We start from the raw sequence: 23082 nt of genomic DNA, 5'->3' as shown, positions 1-23082 counted from the left end.
GGCAGGATCTAGGTTTAATAACATCTCTATATCTCTAGGGGGGAAGGTGCTCCCCTCATTTCCCTTAAGTATTCATGTTCCTTAAACCAGCCCCCGAGGCCAGGCGTCCTGATTTCCAGCCCAGGGCCGTTTTTGGCGACACCAGACAGTCTAAGTAGCAACAGGAAGGCATGTTCTTCACCTGAAATTCCTGGACTTGGGAAGACTGGCATGGGAAAGGCCAGAGAAGTTTTCTACTGGGTTTAGGGCCGTGTTCTGGCAAATTCAGACTAAACTAGTCAGGGGCAGTTTTAGCGAGGCAGTGGCCCACCCTTCCATTCTTCCAGACAAAGATCGGACAAATCCATCCCGCAGAAGGTGTGGGTAAAGAAGAAACATCTTCACTGAGGAAGCATCATCGCTTCTTCCCATGAAACTGGGTGAAAGGTAGAGCAGTCTGTCTTACTAAGGCCAAAGCAGCTCCTTGTTAATGCTGGGAGGGGCCCGGGGCCTTAGCTGGCTGGACTGTGTAAGGGCAATGCTTAGATAGTGTAGATTCCAAGAAACGGAAAGAGAGCAGGATTGCTTTTCTTCATTTTACACCTCGGGAAGGACCCAGGGAAGGCTCAAGGGGAAGAAGCTATTCCACAACCTGTCTTCCGAAGCGTAGCCCAATGCTGGTTTCTGGGAGTGGCATCTTCACAAGGGATCTTATCATATTTCAGTGTCTTAATAAGAACCCGGCTTTCTTGCCTCCACATCAGGCCCTCCCTCCCACAGCATGTGTTAAGGAGCTGCTATGTATAGAGCTCCTCTCTGTCACATTAAACTTGAGTTCAGAAAACACATCCTTTTTTTTTTTAAATGTTGGGTAAAGGAGCTTTAGGGGATGTGTGCATTTTCTTTATGACCCATGCAACTAGGTGACGTTGACGAAAGGAACAGTGGCCATGTTTGAAGATCAGTCCTAGATTTCATCGGAGAAACTCAGACTGGTCTACTGTTTTGGGATTAACACTTAATTTACATCATAGCTGACTGAGTAATTAAAGGGACCTGTTTATTTTCAGAAGTGATTAGAGAACTTTCCAACCACTTACTATGATAATTTTATGAGCCGTACAAAGAAGAATGATTATCTACTCACGGCCAATCTTGTTTCATCTGGATCCCTGCCCACCCCTCCCACCTCCTATTTATTTGGAAGCAATTCCCCCCATTATCTCTGCATCTTTAACTAGTGCAGTATGTAGCTCTCATAGGTAATAACGATTATTTATTTTAGAAAAAGAGATAAACATAATACCAATATCAAATCCCAAAAGGATTACCAATTGTAAGTGATTGAAAAAAATAAGTGAAATCTATTGCTCTGCAGGGAAGGGATTAGCATACGTATTACTGTTGAGGAGTAGCAGGGCATGCCTCCCCAGAAGAGGCCACTTTAGTATATTGGTTATTTTGAGCTATAGTCACGTGAAGAACAGAAAATGCAGGGAAAATGCAGGTTTCCCCTGAACTTCCCTTCTCTGCCCAAGGTCAGATCCTCCAAAAGGAACTCAACTGTCAAAAATCCCTCCCTGGGAGTTTCATCAACCAGAGAGGATTGAGTCATCACAGGACACTAGACTAGAAGTCAACACCACACCCAAACTTCAACACAAACGATCAGACCTCCCATCTATTCTGTGGGACCTTCATCTTTCCAAAACATCATTTACTCTCCCCTGAGAGACCTACATCCTCCCTCCCGTTTCCTTGTGAAGATGGTATTTAATCCTAATGCCTGGGAATTAATCATTTTTCCCTTGGTATCTCCCATGTCTACATGAGGTACACAGGCTCATAAACTTCTGTTTGTTTTTCTCCCGTTAATCTGTCTTTTATGATAGGAGTCTCAGCTAAGAACTCAAAAGGGTGAAGGAAAAATGATTTCCTTCTTCCTTAGTATTTAGAATTACAGCGGACTAAATCATCTCTAGGCACATGGTTGGATATTTGAGTGCCCAGTATGGGATTTGGGAGGTCACGTTCCCCGCAGTAGTTTACCTGACTGTGGCCAGCTTGACAACAGGAGGTACCTACCTTGATATCTCCACTTCCTTCTATTTGGGAGCCCAGCTGCTCTGACTACTCTGAGCAGAGGAAGAAACAGACATCACATTCCCTAATCTCAATTCCTGGGCCAGATTCAGTTTTCTTGGGGATGGAGGAAAAGAGAGTCACCATTACATGGGTCAACATGAAGCTAGTTGTCATTGTGACCAGAATGTATCCAACTAGATGAGCTACCTTGACTCTAGATGGGATGATGGAGCCACACCTGGATCCTGCCTGTGCCTCTTCCCACCTCACACCCACGGGACAGTCTTGACAGAAACCTGAGCAGACACAGGTGACAGCTCAGCTGCCCATTTCCTCTGGCCCATCAATACTCAGTGTCATCAAAGTCTCAGGCTGTGCTGGTGCTTGAGGTTGTCTGGGCTTTCCCACAGACATGCTCATTTGCCTTTGAGAATTTGCAGCTTTAGGTCAGACCTCGTGGGCACAGAAAAGTGACAGTTCTGCACCTATCTAAAAAAGAAAGCAGTATGTGGGTTTGAAACAAAATATGGAGTTCTAGTTGCAAAGATCAGTTCTTTTTTTTTAAATTGTTTTATTGCTTAAAGTATTACAAAGAGTATTACATATGTCTCCTTTCTTCCCCGCCCTTGACAATCCCCTGGCCTCCCCTACCCCCCAGTGTCTTATGTCCATTGGTTATGCTTATATGCATGCATACAAGTCCTTCGGTTGATCTCTTACCCTCCCCTCCTGCCCCACCACCCTCCCCGGCCTTCCCGCTGTAGTTTGACAGTCTGTTCGAGGCTGCTCTGCCTCTGTAGCAAAGATCAGTTCTCTCAAAAGATGAGATTCTCAGAATCTGTCCATTACACACATTTGCCCCTTATCTATGCAAGAGGTTCTTGCCAATTCGTGAAACAAAAACCTACAGAATTTTGTTCATGAGAAACAGCTTTTATGTAACAATAATTCCTACCCTCTCCTTGAACGGCTTCAGATATCAAACAAGCAGTTAGCTTAGAATAGGCATTGGTGAAAGGTCTTTTCTAAGCTGGAAGGCCAGCTGTTACGTTTAAGGCAGTTATCTGCAGAGTATGGTTTGCCCAATAGTGGGAGATAATGGTGAGGCCCCTCTTTTGTAGTTTACACCCGAATTCCCACATCACAACCCCTGCATGCCTCCTAGCCCCACCCACTATGTTCCATCTCTATTTCTTTGAAATAATATTTGAAAAGGATAAGCCAGGATTGGGGGTAAAGGTGTTGGAAGGCATCTCTATCTTTCACTGATGTGAGTGTAACAACACAAATGCATGAAGTCACCGGTGGCATCTTTCCATCACAGCTGAGAGAAAGCCGGTTTTAGGGAGGAGGACAGCTAAGGGACTGTTTAGGAAAGTCACCGACTGTGTCAACATCGCCACTGGGACAGCAGTAGGTGACCCGGTAAAGCGTGTCTCTGGAGACAGAAGAGAAGACGTGAGAAAGAGGATGTGGGAGGGCTCTGCACACTCAAGGTTTTGCCTGAAGAGGCTCTGTTTTCTTTGAACTAATTAAGGGGCCCCTTGGCTCAGGACACAAATACCCAGACTGAAATACTCTTACCAAAACCAGGACTGATAACACAGACGAGGCTGAAGAACTTTTCTCTCCTTCATGATGGAGCGAAAAGCTCATTTTAGGTGTGTCTGAGCAGTATGGTTTCTGGTAAGATCAATGTGTAAACCCCATAAACTCGTGGTTCTCAAAGTGAGGTCTAAGGACCTTCTGTGTCAGACAGTCACCTGGGGGTTGGGAAAGAGGGGCTTATAAAAATGCACATTCTTAGCCCTATTTCAGGCCCTTTAAGACCTAAGTCTTATACCCACTAAAGTCTCAGAACTACTGAGGTGAGTGTGAACCAAGTCAAGATTTTTAGGCCCAGTGGGAAGCCAATCAATCACTTTTGTTTCACCCAGTAATTTTATAATGAGAGTGGTAAATTTATCAGCAGAAACTAGCACTTCCGGAAAAATAATTCCTCCTAATGATGAATATATAATGCATGACATGTCTATATTAGTTAAATGCACTATCCAAAATCAAAATATGAACCATATATGAGTTTTCTTTGGGACCTACAATTACTGGTGGTTTTTGTTTTATTTGTTGCAATGATCTGTAGTTGTCAAGGTTACTACAACAGGCTTCTTATAATCAGAGATGTTAATTTATTTAAAAGTTTGTTTAAAAGAGGAAGGAAAAGGGACATTGGCTTTTGAGACACCAGTTAAGCACAATATTTAAAACTAGAGCAGATTTCAAGTAAATGTTTAGGAAGGGATTTCAAGCAGGAGGTTCACAAAAAAAAATGTGAAAGTTTTATAATGCATATATTTGAATGCACCTTGGATAATGCATTTTAAATAGGGTTTTGAGTGAGTTTGTTTCAAAATTATGATGGATGTAAAGAAGGTGGTTGAAGATGAGATTAGGGGTTAATGCTAAATTAAAATCCTATAATCTGAGAATATATCATGAGTCTATCTTCTATCATTCAGATTTAGGATATTCTTATGTGTTTATTCTTTCAGAAGAATTTTAGACTCATTCTGTAATGTTTTCTTATTGTCACTGAGGTCTGTTTGGCTTCACTGAACTTATGAATTGAAGGAACACAGCTATCTTTATAATGTCAAATTTTGCTTTTAAAGAAGGTAAACCTCTCCATTTAGGTTGTCTCCTTTAAGAGGTGTATTGCTTTACTTTAAGTCCTATCAAATTTAATTTTTGTGTATTTTATATTTTTCCTCCAATTACTTTTTAAAAATTTGTTATTGCTGGTAAGAAATGTAATGGATTTAAAATTTATTACTGGGAGTCAGTCATCTTAATGAATTACTCTTGTTTCTAATTGTTTTTGTATTAATTCACTTGAGTTAAAAAAATAAAATGAATTTTCACCTATACTCAGCATACGGAAAGTCCAACCTTCTTGGGTGACTGCTGTCCTAGCAGCATTTAATGTTCCTTATAGACGTCATCCTCTAACACACCGATCACTTTCCTTTTCTTGGGAACTCTGATGCCTGGATCCTTCAACGCCTACATAGATGACATCCAACAACTTGCATTCACTCCAGTGACCTTTACTTTTACTTTACATGTGTCATAGTCAATGCCTGGCTTTCTTCATTGCTCAGATGGCGCGATGCAGAAATGCTCCCTCAATATGACATCTCTAACCTCCCACTGTCTGCCTAATCTATCCTTCTTGTTCCCACCCCTCACCACTCCCACCATGTGTGCTTTTGGCCCCAGAGACAGACAACAGTTCTTGATGTTTTCCTGAAGCAGCTCAGATGTTATATATGATTGATCGCCTTCAGTTTCCATGTATGCCAGTCTTTCTGCACTCAGCATAAACACAACAAGATCAGCTCAAAATTAACCTGTTTAACTTCTAATCCCTGGCTTCTCAGCACTGTTGAAGGAGACAAATTAGCCCTTACTGTGATAGTGTCTGTGCTGTCAGCTGAGCCCTCAGCATTCCTTGGACATCATCCTTTCCTACTCCCTCAACTTGTATTCCAAACACTCTGCATGCTCTTGGTGGGGACTGGGGCAGACCACCCCCAAATATGCCAAGGTGGCATGTTGATTATTTTGAATTAAAATTACATGAGAAACAGCCAGTGCAAGAACACTCTGAACCTCTTTCCTCTCCTTGATTTCCTCCTGTTAATCTGCCTTATGCCAGTTTAATTCCGAGATAAGGCATATGAACCTAGGAGGGTAGAGGAAAAGTTTTTCCTCCCCAACAGTTCTCAAGCTTCTAACCAAACACAACTCATCCCTCTGAATGAAAGGGGCCGTGTAATGACTTCGCTGAAAAAACTGAAAATTGAAGTATTCAGACAAGGGCAGACACATATCTTCCCCTGACCTACACAAGTGCCTGTGCCTGCATCTACTGCATCTATACATTTCTCTAGTTTCAGAAGACAAGGTCTCTTTCTTTTGATGTTCAAGCCTGTTTTATGGTACCTCTGGGCTTGTTCAGTTATTCCATCTTTGTGCCATATCTTCCTCCTTTCCCTTTCACCTGGCTTTTTCTCCTAGTTTACATATAGCCTAACATGGCTCTCTCATCCAAAAACCAAAACTTCCTTCGACTTTATTTCCTCTAGTTACCTTCCTCTCTTTCCTTCACTTCTCAGCCAAGTCTCTTGCAGCCAGTCTACCCATGCTGTATCTGCTCTCTCATTTCCCATTAACCCAGTCCAGTAGATCCTGGCCTCTATTTCCATTGCTCCACTAAAATTTTTCTGACAAAGTTCACTGATAATCTTTATATTGGTAAATGTTTAGGGTCATTTCAGTTCTTTTAATGCTGCTATTGGTAGAACCAGCCACCACTGAGTATCTCTTGAGATTCTCCTTCCCTTGTTTATGTTTTAATTTTGTTTTGTTTTCTGCTGTGCTGTTTATTCTCCACCTTTGTGGCCTCTTTTTGACCTTCATCCCAACATAAAATCATTCCTAAGTTCTCTCTTTGGTCCTCTACTCTTCTTTCCATAGGAAAATTCCATCCACTCTCATGATTTTAACTATATGATTAACCTATATGCTGAAAATTCCCAAATCTATCTTTCAGCTCAGACCTTTTCTGGTATCAGCAACCAATTCTCCAATTCTTCGGACTTCAACTGGGTATTCAACAATTCAGTTCAGTTCAGTTCAATTCAATTCAATTCAATTCAATTCAATTCACTACCTGGAGTTAGCACAGACCCCACAGGTTCAGGGCTCAGTCCCATAAGACTGCCTCCACTTCAGACACCAGCTGCAAGTCCCAGGCCAACAGACTATAAATCAGGGGCTCCCATGACCTTCCCCACCCTCATCAGGTTTGATAATTTGCTAGAAAGACTCACAGATTTTTTGGAAATGCTTAATTTACGTTTTCAGTTTATCATAAAGACTACAACTCAAGAGCAGTCAGATGGGAGAGACTGCTATAGGGATAGGTATGTGGGTTTGTGGAGCATTCATGCCTTTGGATGCATTATCCTCCGGGCACTTTCATTTGTTCACCTATCTGGAAGCTCATCAAATCTTGTTCAAACATTTTTATAGCATTTAATCTCCAGGCCACCTCCCATCCCAGGAAGGTAGGGGTGGGGCTGAAAGCTCCCAACCTGTAAACACTTGGCCTTTCAGGTGACCAGCCCCATCTTGAGGCTATTTAGGGGCCTACCCCTAAATCACTTCATTAGCATACACTCAGTTGTGATTGAAAGAGGTCATTTATGAAAAACAAAAGACAGTCCAATCACTCATGAAACTCCAATTTTAAGAGCTCCCTGCCAGAAACTGGGGGTAAAGACCAAATATATTTCTTCTTATAGCACAGACTTCCATGTCAATTTTGACTTTTATAAAAGGGGCTCATCATTTTAATACCAAAATCTCCTTTTCCTCCTATGTTCTATGGCTTAACCAATGGCATCACAATCCACACAGCCTTCCTGCAGAGAAAAACAGTCACTTAGCTTCCTCCCTCTATCAATCCAATTCATCATCTGGTTCTCCAGTTTTATTGTCTTGACATTTCTCAAACCTATTCTCTCCCCAGCTTTCCTACTAAAACAATCTCACCTGCGTTGTCTCATAGCCAGCTAATCTCTGCTTCCCATTTTGTTCTAAAATAATCTTGAACCTTGTTACTGGAGTCATTTCTAAAAAAACTCAAACCTATCATATTCCTAGGTAAACCCTTCAGTGGATCCTTTGTCTTATAGGTAAGTCCAAGCTCCTTCTCAAGGCACAAAAGGTCATCCTCTGTGACCTTCCTCCAATCTACTGCTCCTGCCTCATTCATTGTCAGTCAGTATTATACATTTTATGTTCTGGTAAGTTAGTTCTCCATAGTCACCAGACTGTTTCACATAAACTTCCTTTTGGCTATTATTTCTGGATAGAACATTCTCATTCTCTCTCTCTCTCTCTCTCTCTCTCTCTCTCTCTCTCTCTCTCTCTGTCTCTCTCTCAGTGAAGGGAGGTGGATGCTAACTCTATTCCTCCTTTAAGACTTAGGTATTATCATTTCCTTTAAGAAGTCTTTACTCAGTTCCACACTGGGCTAGTTTCTCCTCCACTATTCTCTTTAAAATGCCTGTACATATTCTTATTTACCACAATGGACTGAAACTCACATTTAATATTAAGATATTGCTCAAATTACAGTGAAAAATGCTCTTATGTTCTTGAGGGCAGGGTCCATGTCTAATACATCCTAATATCCTTATAGCATAGTACAGTGCCTAACAATAGTAGGCCCTCAAAAAATATGTGTTAAATTCAACTACTGATGTAAATAAAAGTATTTTAAGGAATATAAAATGTGCTTTAAAAATGCTATAATGATTATTAAGCTGAAGTGGTAAGCTAGTATCCCTGACTTCATTGAGAAGGAAAAAGGTTTGGTAACCTTCAATTGTATTCTGTATTCAAGTGCAATATATGACTATTTTCAGACCTCAACTATACCAGAGAAACTTGTAATCCCCATTTGTGTGACAGGTTTTACATTAAGTTATTTGATTAGACATTTCTACTATGACTGGTCCAGAAGGCATACTGGCACTGTCCCCTGCAGCCAAATGGCAAGGTGGGGTTGTCTGAATGCGACAAGAATGCTGATATGTATCTATAAATGCGTAAGAGGATAGGTGAGGTATGTTCCAGCCGAAGTCCTACCTCAAACAGGTATAGGTTTACCCAGGGAAAGAAATAAAAGAAAAAAAAAATAAAAGAGGCCAAAGCAAGTAAGAAAGCAAGGATTCTATTCATATTCAAAACGCTTCCCTCAGTTTGTTCAGTCTGATAGAATTCTTTATACAAAGGCTACAGAGGAGTGCAGAGAAGTAGGGCAGTTTCTTCAAAGACTTGCACTCTTCATGTTGGAAGGGATCTAACAAATCAGGTCATTCAGCCCTCTCTCTTTACAGGGGAGGAAACTGAAGACCAGACAGAATGATTTCCCTGAAGTTTCAAAGAATCAGTAGTAGAGCCAAAGCCGGAAGTGAAGCAAAGAGAACAAAGCAAGGAGGAGAATTCTGAATGGGGGCTCCAGATCCTTCCCACTCTGCTCTTGCTGCTAGTCCTCCTGCCCCAACCAGACTAGCCACAGGAGACCCCTCAGTAGTCATAAAAAAATACGAATTTGAACTTTCAAGCATCCTATCCTTGTTCTTTCCTCCCGAAATGATTTTCTCCATCCAGCAGAGGCCAAGTACCTTCTTCCTCATCAACCTCACTTCAAGCATCACCTCTTATCTCAGCTCACCTTAAGAAAAAGAATCGCTACATCTCTGTTCCCATTAGCAGCTGATAACTACTGTGGAATTCTTATCACACAGCATTAGTTGTGTGTGTGTGTGTCCTGCTCTCCTCTCCCCACACTGGCAGCTCATAAAGGGCATCACAGCCATCTCTTTCGCCTTGTCTTCCCACAGAGGGTAAGCGGTAGGGAAATGCTTGTTGAATTACGGTGGGTTAGAGAAGAATGTAGACATATCACATAAAATTTATGGAGAAATACAGTACTAAAATAAGATCTCAGATAAAAATGCTATGCTAATAAATCCATTCTGACCCAAAGTCAAGAATAGGGAACAGGAAGATATGCTAGAACAAGCTGGTATGCTCAGGACTTACGAGTAAGTAGACCAATCAGTTCACCAATATTAACTAGCAGGTGATTCTCAGACAAAAACCAAAAACTTCATGCTGGCAATTGATAGCTACTGTGTGGGAAAGTCAGGAGTAGGGTCTTGCATACAATGACAAAACCATGACATGGAGGGGGAGTGGGGAATGTGAAAAAATATAATTTGTAAACACATTCCCACATCGTGTAATGAAGAAGACAGTACAAGTAGACTGTGATAGCTGAACCTTCGGTCTAAATTCATGTAAATTTTTTTCCAAAAAATTGTGCTTTCCATATACATAGGGTACACTCCTCAAGAAAAAGACATCATGTGTGACATTTGTATCCTCAAATAATTCTTTTAATGCTTATAATATGCTCAACCGTACCTGAGTATAGTATAAACATTAAAAAATAATTTTAGGGCAGAATAACAACTATTACATTTTACTCTTTCCATAATGAAGTTAAAGGTATTTAAACTATTCTTATATACCTTATTCCACCAAATTAGGCTTCAGGCTGTTTCCAAAATTGAATTTAATCTCAAAGGAAGGGGGTTTGCCCAGCTTATGACTGCTCAAAGAATGGGCTCCAGGCTTTGAAAGTAACTCTGCAAGAAGAGTTTCAAAAAGATTTTGTGCAACTGCAGCATTTTTGGAAAGGTTCTTGGGTTCCTTCAGTGACTAGTTAAGAGACAACACTCACATGTTTTTGAAACAAATCAGTCACATTATTTCATCGAAACACTCTGTACTTGTGCAAAGCACTCTGCACTTGTGGTTTATTTTTGTTGTTGTTAATCCTCATCCAAGGACATATTCTTTTCCATTGATTTTTAGAGAGAGTGGAAGGGCGGGGGAGAGACATCGATGTGAGAGCAACACATCGATTGGTTGGCTCCCACATGCACCAGAACCAGGCCCAGGGATCAAGCCTGCAACGGAGGTATGTACCCTTAACTGGAATTGAACCTGGGACCCTTTAGTCCGAGGGCCGATGCTTCAACCACTGAGCCAAACAGGCTAGGGCTGTACTTGTGTTTTTAAAAACTGGAATTTATGAATGACTGCTGTGCAAATCACCGTGGAAAGCTGCAACTGAAATAATTAAGTTCCCTGAATTGTCAGGCCTGCACCCTCTCCAACCTGGGACCCCCCTGTGGGATGGGCCCTAAACCAGCAGTCAGACATCCCTCTTACAATCCGGGACTGCTGGCTCCCAACTGCTCGCCTGCCTGCCTGCCTGATTGCTCCTAACCGCTTCTGCCTGCCAGCCTGATCACCCCCTAACCACTCCCCTGCCAGCCTGCTTGCTCCCTACTGCCCCCCTCCACTGGCCTGATCACCCCCAACTGCCCTCCCCTCCTGGCCTGATCGCCCCTAACCGCCTCTGCGTTGGCCCCACCAATGTGGCTTTGTACGGAAGGACGTCCGGAAGGTCTCCCGGTCTAATTAGCATATTACCCTTTTATTAGTATAGATATTATTAAAAGAGAAAGGGAGAGAGGGAGGGAAAGAAATATATTCTTGACAGTTCACATAGGCTCTTGGAGCACCATGTGATATGTTATATAAAGCATCTAGCACAATATTTATGTTGTTAGAATCAAATTCCAAATGAATTAATAGAAACAGTACAGGGATAAAAAAGTTGTCATGATGAACTAGTTTTCCACTCAGTTTACAATATACTTTTTTTTTTTTTTTTTAATATATTTTATTGATTTTTTACAGAGAGGAAGGGAGAGAGATAGAGAGTCAGAAACATCGATGAGAGAGAAACATCGATCAGCTGCCTCCTGCACATCTCCTACTGGGGATGTGCCCGCAACCCAGGTACATGCTCTTGACCGGAATCGAACCTGGGACCTTTCAGTCCGCAGGCCGACGCTCTATCCACCGAGCCAAACCGGTTTCGGCAATATACTTTTTTTATAGCAATATACACTGGGGGTTTCAAAATGATTTGTAGGATCACAAGACAACTGTTTTCAGACAATAATAGTAGAGACATAAAAATTAGCATAATTCTTTGCAGTTTTTAAGTCACTGCACATGGAAGGCATAAATTGAAAAACCTAGACGATAACAAATACGGAAATAATCAGACACCTGATACAGATGGACCTTAAGAAAACACCAACATTTGTACGCAGGTCACTATCTCCATTGGGGAAGAAGAGGCAGGTCAGCCACCCATCTCAGTGCCTGAAACTTCACTGACAGGACACAGAACAGCAAAGAGAGAGAAGAGGAGGAGCATCTGCCAGGACAGAAGCAGATCATACAGGTTAATGGTAAATACGCATTTTTAAAATGTCTCTTTTCAATATAACTCAACATTTCTCCCCCTCTTTTCCAACTCACTTCTTTTCTCTATCTCCTTACTGACAGTCTTTCCCTTCACACTTCCATTTCTCCACTTTGGTCTCTTTTTAAACAGGTCTTCATTACTGTGACCTCTATCTAGTTATTCATAGGTGCCCAGATATTACTATATATTGATTAGGGGCCTGTCTAGGATCATCTGGTTAGAAGAGTGAGGCAGATGAGATAAGCAGATGAACTGATAACTTGAGAGTGGCTCAGTCAGAAATCAATCCCTCCATCAACACTATGAGTTTGCAAAGGTCACCCTAACAAAGCTGTGTTCTGATGGATTTGTTTCTCTCTCCATGTTAAAATTGTGTGGGTTGTTTTATTGGTAGGTAACTATTCTGCAAAGAAGTTTGGGGAAAAAGTGATTTATGAGAACAATGTCCACCATTTATTGAGCTCTCCTATGGTATGCGGTCAGGTACTGTCTGATCCTATTCAATCCTCATGACAAGCTCATTCGCCAAGTCCAACACACTTACTAGTATATGTGCAATGGAAGGTGGATGTATTAAGGAAAAAAATAATAACAAATCAACAAAAATGTTGTAATATGTAAAATATGTCTCAATAGTGTAATCTGCATCTTGAGACATCACATCCCATTATGAATGCAGGAACTTGTGACACATGTGGAATGACCAATGAGAGGGCGAGCATAAACTAGCTCATCTTAGGAATGCAGTTTATATTGGTTCTGCTTCGCTTCTAAGGGTAATAAATTGAAGTTTGGGCCCTAACTGGTTTGGCTCAGCGGATAGAGCATCGGCCTGTGGACTGAAGGGTCCCAGGTTCGATTCCGGTCAAGGGCATGTACCTGGGTTGCAGGCACATCCCCAGTAGGGGGCGTGCAAGAGGCAGCTGAATCGATGTTTCTCTCTCATTGATGTTTTTAACTCTGTATCCCTCTCCCTTCCTCTCTGTAAAAAATCAATAAAATATATTTTTTTTAAAAAAGAAAAAAAATAATTGAAGTTTGGATAAAAATACTTCCTTTAGGGAGAAAGAGTAGTTATTAAGGTGACTGGGGAGGAGTCTCTCTCCATCACCTTTGCTTTATGCCATTTGAAAATGTGTTTAGTGCCTAAAACTGAGCATCTAAAGAATTAGAAAGATGTTTAAAAAAAAAAAAGGGGGTTCCATTGGGCTTTAGCAAATGGAAAAAACTCAGCCCTTTGAAAATGAGGAGCCATGAGATAAAAGCTCAGTGCCAGGAGGCAGGATATGAAATCAGTGGATCACAGATGTAATAATATGAAATCAGTAAGAAAGATATAAACAAGCCAGCAGGTTAGTTAAGTAGCTTTGGCATGAGATCCTTTTATCGTAAACTAAACACCAAGATGCCATGTTGGGTTCATGGCAATAGTCAGATACCATCACAAGTCCCTCAGGCTGAACTGATGGAACGAAGGCTCACTTAATGGAACACTGGTGCTACTGTAGTTTAGGCCTTTTGAATGTTGACTATTTATTTTAATTACTTTAAAAATATATCTATTGATATCTATATCTATCTATCGATACACACACACACACATACATACACATATATATTGACTTCAGAGAGGAAGGGAGAAGGAGAGATAGAAACATCAATAATGAGAGAGAATCATTGATCAACTGCCTCCTGTATGCCCCCTACTGGGGACTGAGCCTGCAACCTGGGCAGTGCCCTGACTGGGATGGAACCGTGACCTCCTGATTCATAGGTCAAAGGTCAACCACTGAGCTACACTGGCCGGGCAAGTTTAATTACCTTTTATGCCAGCCTCCCACCTCTACCCACAGCATGTCCCAGATCCTCCACAGTGAGGACTAACATAGCTGCGGTTTATGGTGAGTTGATGTGTCAGGCACTAGGCAAAGTGCACTTCTTACGTTTCCCATTTAATCTTCAAAGCAAGCCTATATGAAACAGCTGACATCAGCAGTATCCTTCCCAGGTGATGTACCTGAGAGTTAGAGGGGCTCAGTAACTTGCCAGGATCACACTTCTAGGAGACAGGAAATCCTACTTTCCTAGAACCTACATTCTTAACTTTACGTACTACCTTAATAAGTAATTTCCTCTGACATTAATCTCTAGACCGGACTTGGTTCATTGAATTTCTTTTCAAAACATGTAAGCCAGCCCTGGCCGGTTTGGCTCAGTGGATAGAGCGTCGGCCTGAGGACTGAGGGGTCCCAGGTTCGATTTCGGTCAAGGGCACATGCCTGGTTGTGGGATTGATCCTCAGTAGGGGGCGTGCAGGAGGCAACTGATTAATGATTTTCATCATTGATGTTTCTATCTCTCTCTTGCTCTCCCTTCCTCTCTGAAATCAATAAATATATATTTAAAAAAACAAAACAAAACATTTAAACCAGAACATACCAGGTACTTTATTTTTCTCCATCCTTTCAAACTCCTCCATTGATTGTTTTAGTTTAATATAATTTTTATACTTTAAATATATTATAATTTTTTCTTGCTATCCCAAATTTCATATTTAAAAGTGCATGAGTAATCTATAAGAGTTAGTGACCTGACAATTAAAAATTTTAAAATTATGTTACAAATACACATAAACAGAAAAATAAATAACACATACATAATATATATTATAGAGATCCTCTTGCTAAATGGGCATTTCCAAAGTTTGCAATTACATAAGCACTAAAAAATCAAGCTATATTCAATAATTATTTGTTTTTGCTCCTCTTGCTTCCAATTCAAGATCCCAACTTCAACCCTTATTCTGCTTGTCAAGTATCCCAACATGCCATGTACAAAGACAGGATATGTTGGATAAAAAATGCTGTCACTGCATGTAATTTATTTTTACTTGAATTCACGATTTAACGTTAAAGGATGCCCCTAAAATTGTTATTACGTCTTGATAATACTAAAAAACTTCCTTTCAAGGTAAATGTTTATGTTGTCCACATCTACCTTCTCTTTCTCCATATGTATAACAATTGGGGTTGAACACATTTCTAGAATTCTTATGTTCCAAGTTATTAAAATTTAAATGTTAAAATCCAATTTGCATTACAAATACATGTTATGTGTAATGTAATTCATTATTTGAATTAAAATAATTTTGCCCAGAAATATATCAGCATTAGTTTTAGATATTTTTGGAAACTGATTAAAAGTAACTTGGCTATTACTAAATCAGATCCACAGAGGCTCTAAGAAGTAAAAGAGCATCTCATAAAATGTGTGTCAAAAAAGTTAGGCTATGTTAGAACTGTCTATGTACTGGGAACATAAAATTCAGAATGAAAAAGGTAATGAAAGTGGGGAAAAACCAGGATCTCAAAAGGAAATAAGTTGTTAAATGACCAATTCTTGGTAAGAAAAGGGGCATCAAAATTTACTTATCACTTTGGTGATAAGTAAATCTGCAGCCTCACTTCTAGCACAAAAATGAGTAACTAAGCCACAGCTCTCAGGCAAGTAAATGTACCTAAAAATTCGAACTGCTACTGGTAGAAAATTTGATGAGGACATTTTAAAAGAGTGGCATTTCCCTGAGATAGTTAAGCTGAATGTCAGCTATAAGCATATTATATACCTTAATTAGGGGGAATGGGGTTTCAGCTCTCCCAACTCACCAACAGATGGTTATTGAAAGTAATTATTTGATAGGTCCTCTGAAAAATTCAAGAAGGAAAAATATGATTGGAGTTTGCAACCTATTTAGAGGAAAGCTGATTAATATACAGTAAACTAGTATGTGAGTTAGCAACTTCAATGTTCTTATTTGTAAAATGGAGATAATGATGTCTATTTCATTCTGTAGGAAAATGAATATAAAGTGTCGATCACACTGCCTATCACACAGCAAGCGTTCTCAATAAATGACAGCTGTTACTACCCAGGAGGCTAGGTTCTAGGTGAGGAGTCCTATTGGGTGTTGTTAGAGATAAAGGGGAACGGGGAGAAGTAAGCCATTCGAATACTCTCCATAGAAAATGTCCTTTGGGACACCTGAACTTCAACAACTTTGAGCTGAGTGACTATTAATCTAAGTTATGAAGTTCAAAACAGAAGTTATACTGTGTTTCTAAGTGTAACAATTTGGCTTCACAAAATGATTTCAGGTGGGGAATTATCATACCAGTATATCACTGGGATAATGTATCTACCTCCCTCTTAAACTTAGTCTGCTGCTACCAAAGCAAGAGTCTAAGAGCTCAGACGAAGAGCATATCTACAATCTTCAGTAGGCCTGGAAATGACCACTTTGTAGGGGAAAACAAACAAAAAACCTAATAAACAAAAATAAATTTAACAAGGACTGCCAAAGGGATAAACATCCTAACTGTGGAGATTGTAATGCCAAACTTTTTAACAGCATCTCGTTTGTGTGTTTTATGTGACAAGGACCACCAAAGTCCCTAGGAGCACAGTACTATACCCATGTGCCTCCTCTCAGAGCTGCTCTGGAAGTCCCAGGAGGGCAGATACCATGGCACAGGCATTCCTGTATTCCCCACCATTATTGAACACATAGTAGGTATCTGTTTATTGAACTGAAATGAATTTGAAACTGGCTGTTCCAAATGAAGCGCTATGTTGGGACCTTGAGCTTCAATGCTTATCATCAACAGAAGTATTTTCCCAACTTCTAAAGCATTTTGAGTTAAGAGAATTAGTCCAAATGCTGTAGTATGTTTTTTCAAACATTCAAAACAATCTCCTTAACTGGATCTCTAGATGACGAGGAGTATGAAGATTTGGAAACTCAGTAGCTGCTGCATAGACTTGAGTCATTCTACTTTGTGTAACTACAAAGTTTAAAGTCCTGGGTTCCAGTCTTGCTTGTGCCACCTAGCACTCCTGTCACCTATAAACATCTATGAAATGGTGATACGACTATCCACAATACCTCTTCAGAGAAGTAATGTATATAAAAGAAAGATTAAGTGCAAAGGAAACAGATAACATTTGAGAGTTCATTTTTTTGCTGTTGTTGAACTTGAATTTTTAAAAATATGTTTTTATTGATTTCAGAGGGAGGAAGGTAGAGGGAGAGAGAGGTAGAAACATCAATGGTGAGAATCATCAATTGGCTGCCTCCTGCACGCCCCCCACCGGGGATGGAGCCCGCAACCCATGCATGTGCCTGCACTGGGAATTAAACTGTGATCACCTGGTTCATGGGTTGACGCTCAACCATCGAGCCACACCAGCTGGGTGAACTTGAATTATTAGCAGAGTTAGGGTTTTATTTTGGGGTGAGAAAACAAAAGCATTCTGTGAAGGTTAAACCGATAGCAAGTTTTCTCCATCATTGATTTGTACATAAAGAGTAAAGATCATCAGCTTACGTTGACAATGTTGGGAAGGCAAAGGAGAGAACAGTCAAAGAAAGCGACACTGGACAAGCATATGACCAACGTCTTTGAAACAATAAATGAAAGCAGCTAATAAAGCTATTCTTCCAAAACTTTAGCCCAAACGTCAACAGACACACGGATGAAATATGCTTTTATAAACACAAGTCTTTATGTGGAACCAGGCTGTGAATTTTAAAAATTAGTAAATGCTGAAATAGTGAATGATGGAGATTGAATCTTCATTAAAATAATTTATCATCTTTGCTCAGGCCGAGTGGCTCAGTTGGTTGGAGCATCCTCCCATGCATCAAAAAGGTTTTGGGTTCAACTCCCGGTTACGGGTTTGATTCCCTGGCCAGGGAGTGTACAGGAGGCAACTGATTGTTTCTCTCACATTGATGTTTCTCTCACTTCCAAATCAATAAATCTATCCTTGGGTGAGAATTTAAAAAAAAAGAAAAAAAATTATCTTTTTATGCTAGTATCAATAAGGCATTTTTGGTATCTCCAACAGCTTGGTACCATTAAAAAATTGGGCTGTTTAGATATATCTTACTATATATCATATTCAGATATTTATCTTAACATCATTTAATGTCATGGTGGTAGCAAATAAGCAAATGCCGAAAGATTCTTTTCCTTCTTAGAAGAATGTCTGGGAATAACAAACATGCTTCTGGGATAAAAAAAGAAAAAGAAAAACAAAGCCGTGCAGGCAAAGACAAGTTTCATTACAGAAAGCTAATCCCTGTGACCAAAATATCTGAGTTTTCAGTTTCTTAAACCAGAAGAGCGTGTAAGTCAAACAATGTGCAAATCCTATTATGCACATTAATCCTTTAGGAGGAGTCACAACCCAGTATTTGAGGTGTTTTATTAGGTATTCATTGTACTTCTCGATGCAGCTCCTACACCCTCTCTCTCAAAAATAATGTATAATAAGTTTGTGTTAAGTACCCAACCCAAGGCAGGCAGCCTTGGAGGGGGGAAAGATTAAGCTTATTTCATATTTTCCACTCCCTTGAGGGGAAAAGAGTGAAAGACTGGGGGAAAGACACCCTCAAAGTCTAAATCCAATGACGAGTACACATCCCTGTGACATTAACGACCAGTAACAGCCACAAGGCAGCGGCATCTTCCCCCGCGCCATGAAGAAGTAGGACAAGTGAAGCAAATGTCAGCACTGTTTCTCGACAGGGCTCAGAGATCTGAATGGGTTCCCCAGCCCTCCCTGGGGAATCACAAAACACCAGTCTGACTTTCGGCTCCAAGAATTCACATCCCCACCGGACTGCAAGCTACAGTACCTTCCCGAAATGCGGCCGTGCCTTTTCTCCGCGACGGAACCGGAGAAAAAGAGAGATCGGGCGCCGCGGAGAGCGTTCAAGCCTCAGGACCGCCCGCGTAAAAGTTCCCCAAACTCTTTCCACTCCAAAGTCGCCCCTGGCACGGAGGCTGGGGCAGCGCGCGTCCCCCCGCCGGGGCCGGGGCGGCTGAGAATACTCACTGGGCTGAGCCCACTTTGCTCTCCCTCTTCCCGATCACTTTGGCAGGCTTGGCGTCGTCCACATCTTGCTGTAGTTCGGTCATCGGGGCCGCGGCCGGAGGGCACCTTCAGCCCTCCGCGCGCCTCCGTCCCGCCTCCGGGTCCTCCTCCCGCGGCTGCCGCCCTCGGGGGCGCAGGCCCAGCGCGCCGCCCCGCGCCTCCCCCCCGCTCGCCGCCCCCCGCGCATCCAGGCCGGGCCCGGGCTGCCGGCCGCCAACCTGGACACGTCCGAGCGGCCGCGATTGGTCCGAGCGAGCGGGGAAGAGCCGCGAGGGAGGGAAGGGGAGGGCCGAGGCGAAGGACAGCCTCCTTCCCCACCCCGGGGGCGGAGGGAGAGAAAAAGGAAACCTGTTGAACTAGTCTTTCTTGGGGAGGAAGCTAATTGGCCAAGCAGGTGAGACATTTGCCTAGGAAGGCAGCATCCACTGTATTTCAGTGCTTGATGAGAGGGGCTTTTTAAAATCCGCACTGTAACTAGAGGGTTGAAAAGTGACCAGCCAGCTGTAGACACAGGAAATGGATACGACTGCGTGAGGCTCTCACACAGATGCGCTGTGTGGGCTGGCTATGTCCTGCCCTAAATTATTCACATAGGATATTGCCTCGTTGAGGAGCGCTTCCCAGGGCCTTAATTAGTTCAATAGCAAAGGTAATGAGAGGTGGTTGCCTTCAGTGGTTGTCTCGTTGCCCGTTCCTAGTTCTGTGTGGGAGAAGCTTTCATCAAAAGCTCCTAACAACTTATTTTTTATGCACCCTACCAATGCAATGAATGCCTCTTCTTCCCGGCTCTTGGTGAGGTTTTGACTTGCTGGTTTTGTCTGAAGCATCCATTTATTCATTGAACAAATTTTTGAGAGCTGCAACGTTCCAGGCATTCTTCTAAACATTCCCTTACATAGCAAATAACTTATGTGTTGTTGGTTTTTAAATCTGTTACCGAGTAGTTGAGGAGAAGAATAACTTGTTGGGAGCCAAACTTTACTTTAAAACAATTATAAGTGGCAATAGTAGAGTATGACATGGCTGGGGGAAAATATTATTAACTCTTTGCTCTGGGGCTGCAGTCCTTCGTTTTTCTTTTAAAATTAATTTTAGACTTAAGAGTAATTATAAAGACTATGCAACCATATTGTTATATAAATGTACTAGTGGCCCGGTGCACAAAATTCATGCAGGGAGGGGGGGAAGGGGATGGTCCCCTCAGCCCAGCCTGCACCCTCTCCAATCCGGGACCCATTGGGAGATGTTCGACTGCCGGTTTAGGCCTGATCCTGGGGGCCTGGTCGCCCCATGCAGCCTGCTGCTCAGTCGTTTGGTCGCCCCTCACTAACCCCCCTGCTGGCTTAGTTGCCCCACACAGCCTGTTCAGTCGTGCGTTCACTTGCGATGGTTGCTTAGGCTTTTATATATATAGATTCTATAAATATTCACTCTATGTTTTTCTGTTTTTTGTTTGTTTGGTTTGGTTTTTTGCTTCCCGAGCACTGAGCCCCTCCTGCAGGAGCCCATCTGGGGAAGGCTCTGGAAGCTTGGAGTCCATGCTCTTCAGTGCCCATTGCAGGCTCTTCCTGGGAACATTATGCCTTTAGCCTCCACATCCTTTCTCTAGCTCCACCCCCTACTCAGGATGAGGATGGGCTTGGAATTTAGAAGAGGTTGTCACCCTCCCAAACGCTGGGTAGTGAGGCTCTCTGTAACTCTCAGGTGCCCACCATGCTGTTCCCACTACAGAACTCAAGCCAGAACTGACTTTTTCTGCCCTCAAGTAGTTTTTTCATTGCAGTAAAATATATGTAATATTTATCACTTTAACCATTGGTTAAGTGTATAATTCAGTGACATTAAATACATCCACAGTGTGTGTAACCATCACGACTATCTATACCCAAAACGTAAAAAAAAGTCATCCCTAGCATAAACTCTGTACCATTCAACAATAACCTCTAAATAAAAAAAAAATATATATATATAAAAACAAACAAACAAACAAAAAACAATAACCTCTACTCTCCTTCCTGTCTCTATGAGTATGTCTGTTCTGGGTACCTCATATAAGTGGAATCAGATAATAGTATTTCTTCTGTGTCTGGCTTATTTCACTAAACTTAATGTTTTCAAGGTTCATCTAAGTTGTAGCATGTATCAGTACTTCATTTCTTTTTAACCTTCCATTATATGTACATTTGTTTATCCAATCATCTGTTGATGAACATTGGAGTTGTTTCTGCTTTTTGGCTACTGTGGCTACCTTTTGGGTAAAAATACCTATGAATGGAATTGCTGGTCATGATGGTAGTTCTATGTTTAACCTTTGACAAACCGTGGTCAGGCCTCTTTTACTGCATGAGTAAGGGCAAGTGTTCCCCAGCGTGGGCTTACAGCTCAATTAAGGAGCGCTGAAATTGCCCTGCAACCTGTTCTTCAGTGTGTGGGATGAGGACTTCAATAGTAGATCTTAAGTGAGAAAGGAGGGGGAGGGTGGGGTAGGAAGGAGCCTGTGGGGAAATAGCAGATAGTCCTTTCCTAGAGTGGGGAGGAGTTAGAAAGGAGCAAGTAAAGTACATTATTTTACATAGTGACATTTGCCTGAAGTTAAAAGACATTGTGAACCAGCTTCCCAATTTGTTTATTCTTGGGGTTATTATACAATAAAATAGAGTGCAGTATTTAAAAGGCAGCAGCAGGCAAACGATAGGAGAAACTTCATTGTAGTGTGAGAAAATAGAGAGTGAACATTATGTCTAAAATATATTTTAGGAGGCTCTTTGATTTTGCTCCAATAAAAAAAAATGTTTGCCTTTCTTCCTCCAAGCCTATGGGAACATAATTTCTTATTTCTAATATCAAAATTAGTTCCAGCTGATATTTTCTTGCAGTTATTGAAGCAGACCAGTAGAAAATGCATGCCTAAACCATCGCTTTTCAGGAGGTAGGGGATTTCTTTTAATAGCTTCAAATATTGATCAAATATTGGTCTCTTTTTAAGATTGGTCAGATACGCTGTGCATCTGTCCATAGTCCTAGTGGCAGAGTTGAAATATGAGTTTGGAGATTTGAATGGTGCTAAGGTTGTAATGTATAGTTAAATAGTTACCTAATTTATGACACGTGGCAGATTATGTATTTAATAGCCAACATAAGTTCACGTAAAGTGTTGTCACATGCCTATAATTTAATGCATATTGTCTGAGGACATGTTTTAGAACAGCGGTTCTCAACCTGTGGGTCACGACCCCTTTGGGGGTCGAACGACCCTTTCACAGGGGTCACCTAAATACATCCTGCATATCAGATATTTAAATTACGATTCATAACAGTAGCAAAATTACAGTTATGAAGTAGCAACGAAAATAATTCTATGGTTGGGGATCACCACAATATGAGGAACTGTATTAAAGGATCTCGGCATTAGGAAGGTTGAGAACCACTGTTTTAGAAGATGATGCTTTTATCAAGATGGAACCTGGAAAGCTGAGTAATAGTTTATGCATAATATTTTATACATCAATGTCATAAGTCAAAGAATTCCAGGAACACTCATTACATCATCCCTGTTTACAAATTAAGGTCAATATCCAAAAGAGGAAGTGGGAAAAATTGAGAGTTCAGAAGATAGCAATATATGGTAACACTGAAGAACTTAATTATAAAACTTTAAAAAACATTGTAAGATGAAAGTTGAGAAACATTACATGTAGGGGACCTTTATTGAATGATTTCTGTCAAATGTGAAAGAAAGTTTCCTGATGAATTAACATTGGGATGGGATTCTATAGAAGACTGTGGAAACAACACTTAAAAAAAAGCAAATAGGCCCTTGCCAGTTTGGTTCAGTGGATAGAGTATCAGCCTGAAAACTGAAGGGCCCCGGGTTCAATTCTAGTCAAGGGCACATGCCTGGGTTGTAGTCTCAATCCCCAGTAGGGGGCGTGCAGGAGGCAGCCGATCAATGATTCTCTCTCATCATTGATGTTTCTGTCTCTCTCCCTGTCCCTTCCTCTCTGAAATCAATAAAAAATATATTTAAAAAAAGCAAATAGAATAGTTCTGCACCACTTTTTCCCAAGCCAAGTTATACTGCAGATGGA

The 23082-nt window shown here is 41.3% G+C and overlaps 1 protein-coding gene across 3 annotated transcripts in view; it reads right to left on the bottom strand.

Moving 5' to 3' along the window:
• GRAMD2B (GRAM domain containing 2B) overlaps positions 1-23082 on the bottom strand; it is a 112776-nt gene that overhangs the window by 41823 nt on the left and 47871 nt on the right. Inside the window, exon 1 of one of the 3 annotated variants that reach the window (XM_070412552.1) lies at positions 18956-19127. The exons of the other annotated variants lie outside the window; for them this stretch is intronic. Coding sequence (XP_070268653.1) covers positions 18956-19038 — 83 coding nt within the window. The 5' untranslated portion in view covers positions 19039-19127. Of the gene's footprint in view, positions 1-18955; positions 19128-23082 lie in introns of those variants that run through there. 3 annotated transcript variants of the gene reach the window in all.

The sequence above is a fragment of the Myotis yumanensis genome, unplaced genomic scaffold, assembly GCF_028538775.1.
Source record: "Myotis yumanensis isolate MYYU_CA2020_CCGP unplaced genomic scaffold, mMyoYum1.0.hap1 SCAF_4, whole genome shotgun sequence".
NCBI lineage: Eukaryota > Metazoa > Chordata > Mammalia > Chiroptera > Vespertilionidae > Myotis > Myotis yumanensis.
Note: the sequence above shows the minus strand (reverse complement) of the source record. Positions and strands in the feature narration are given on the sequence as shown.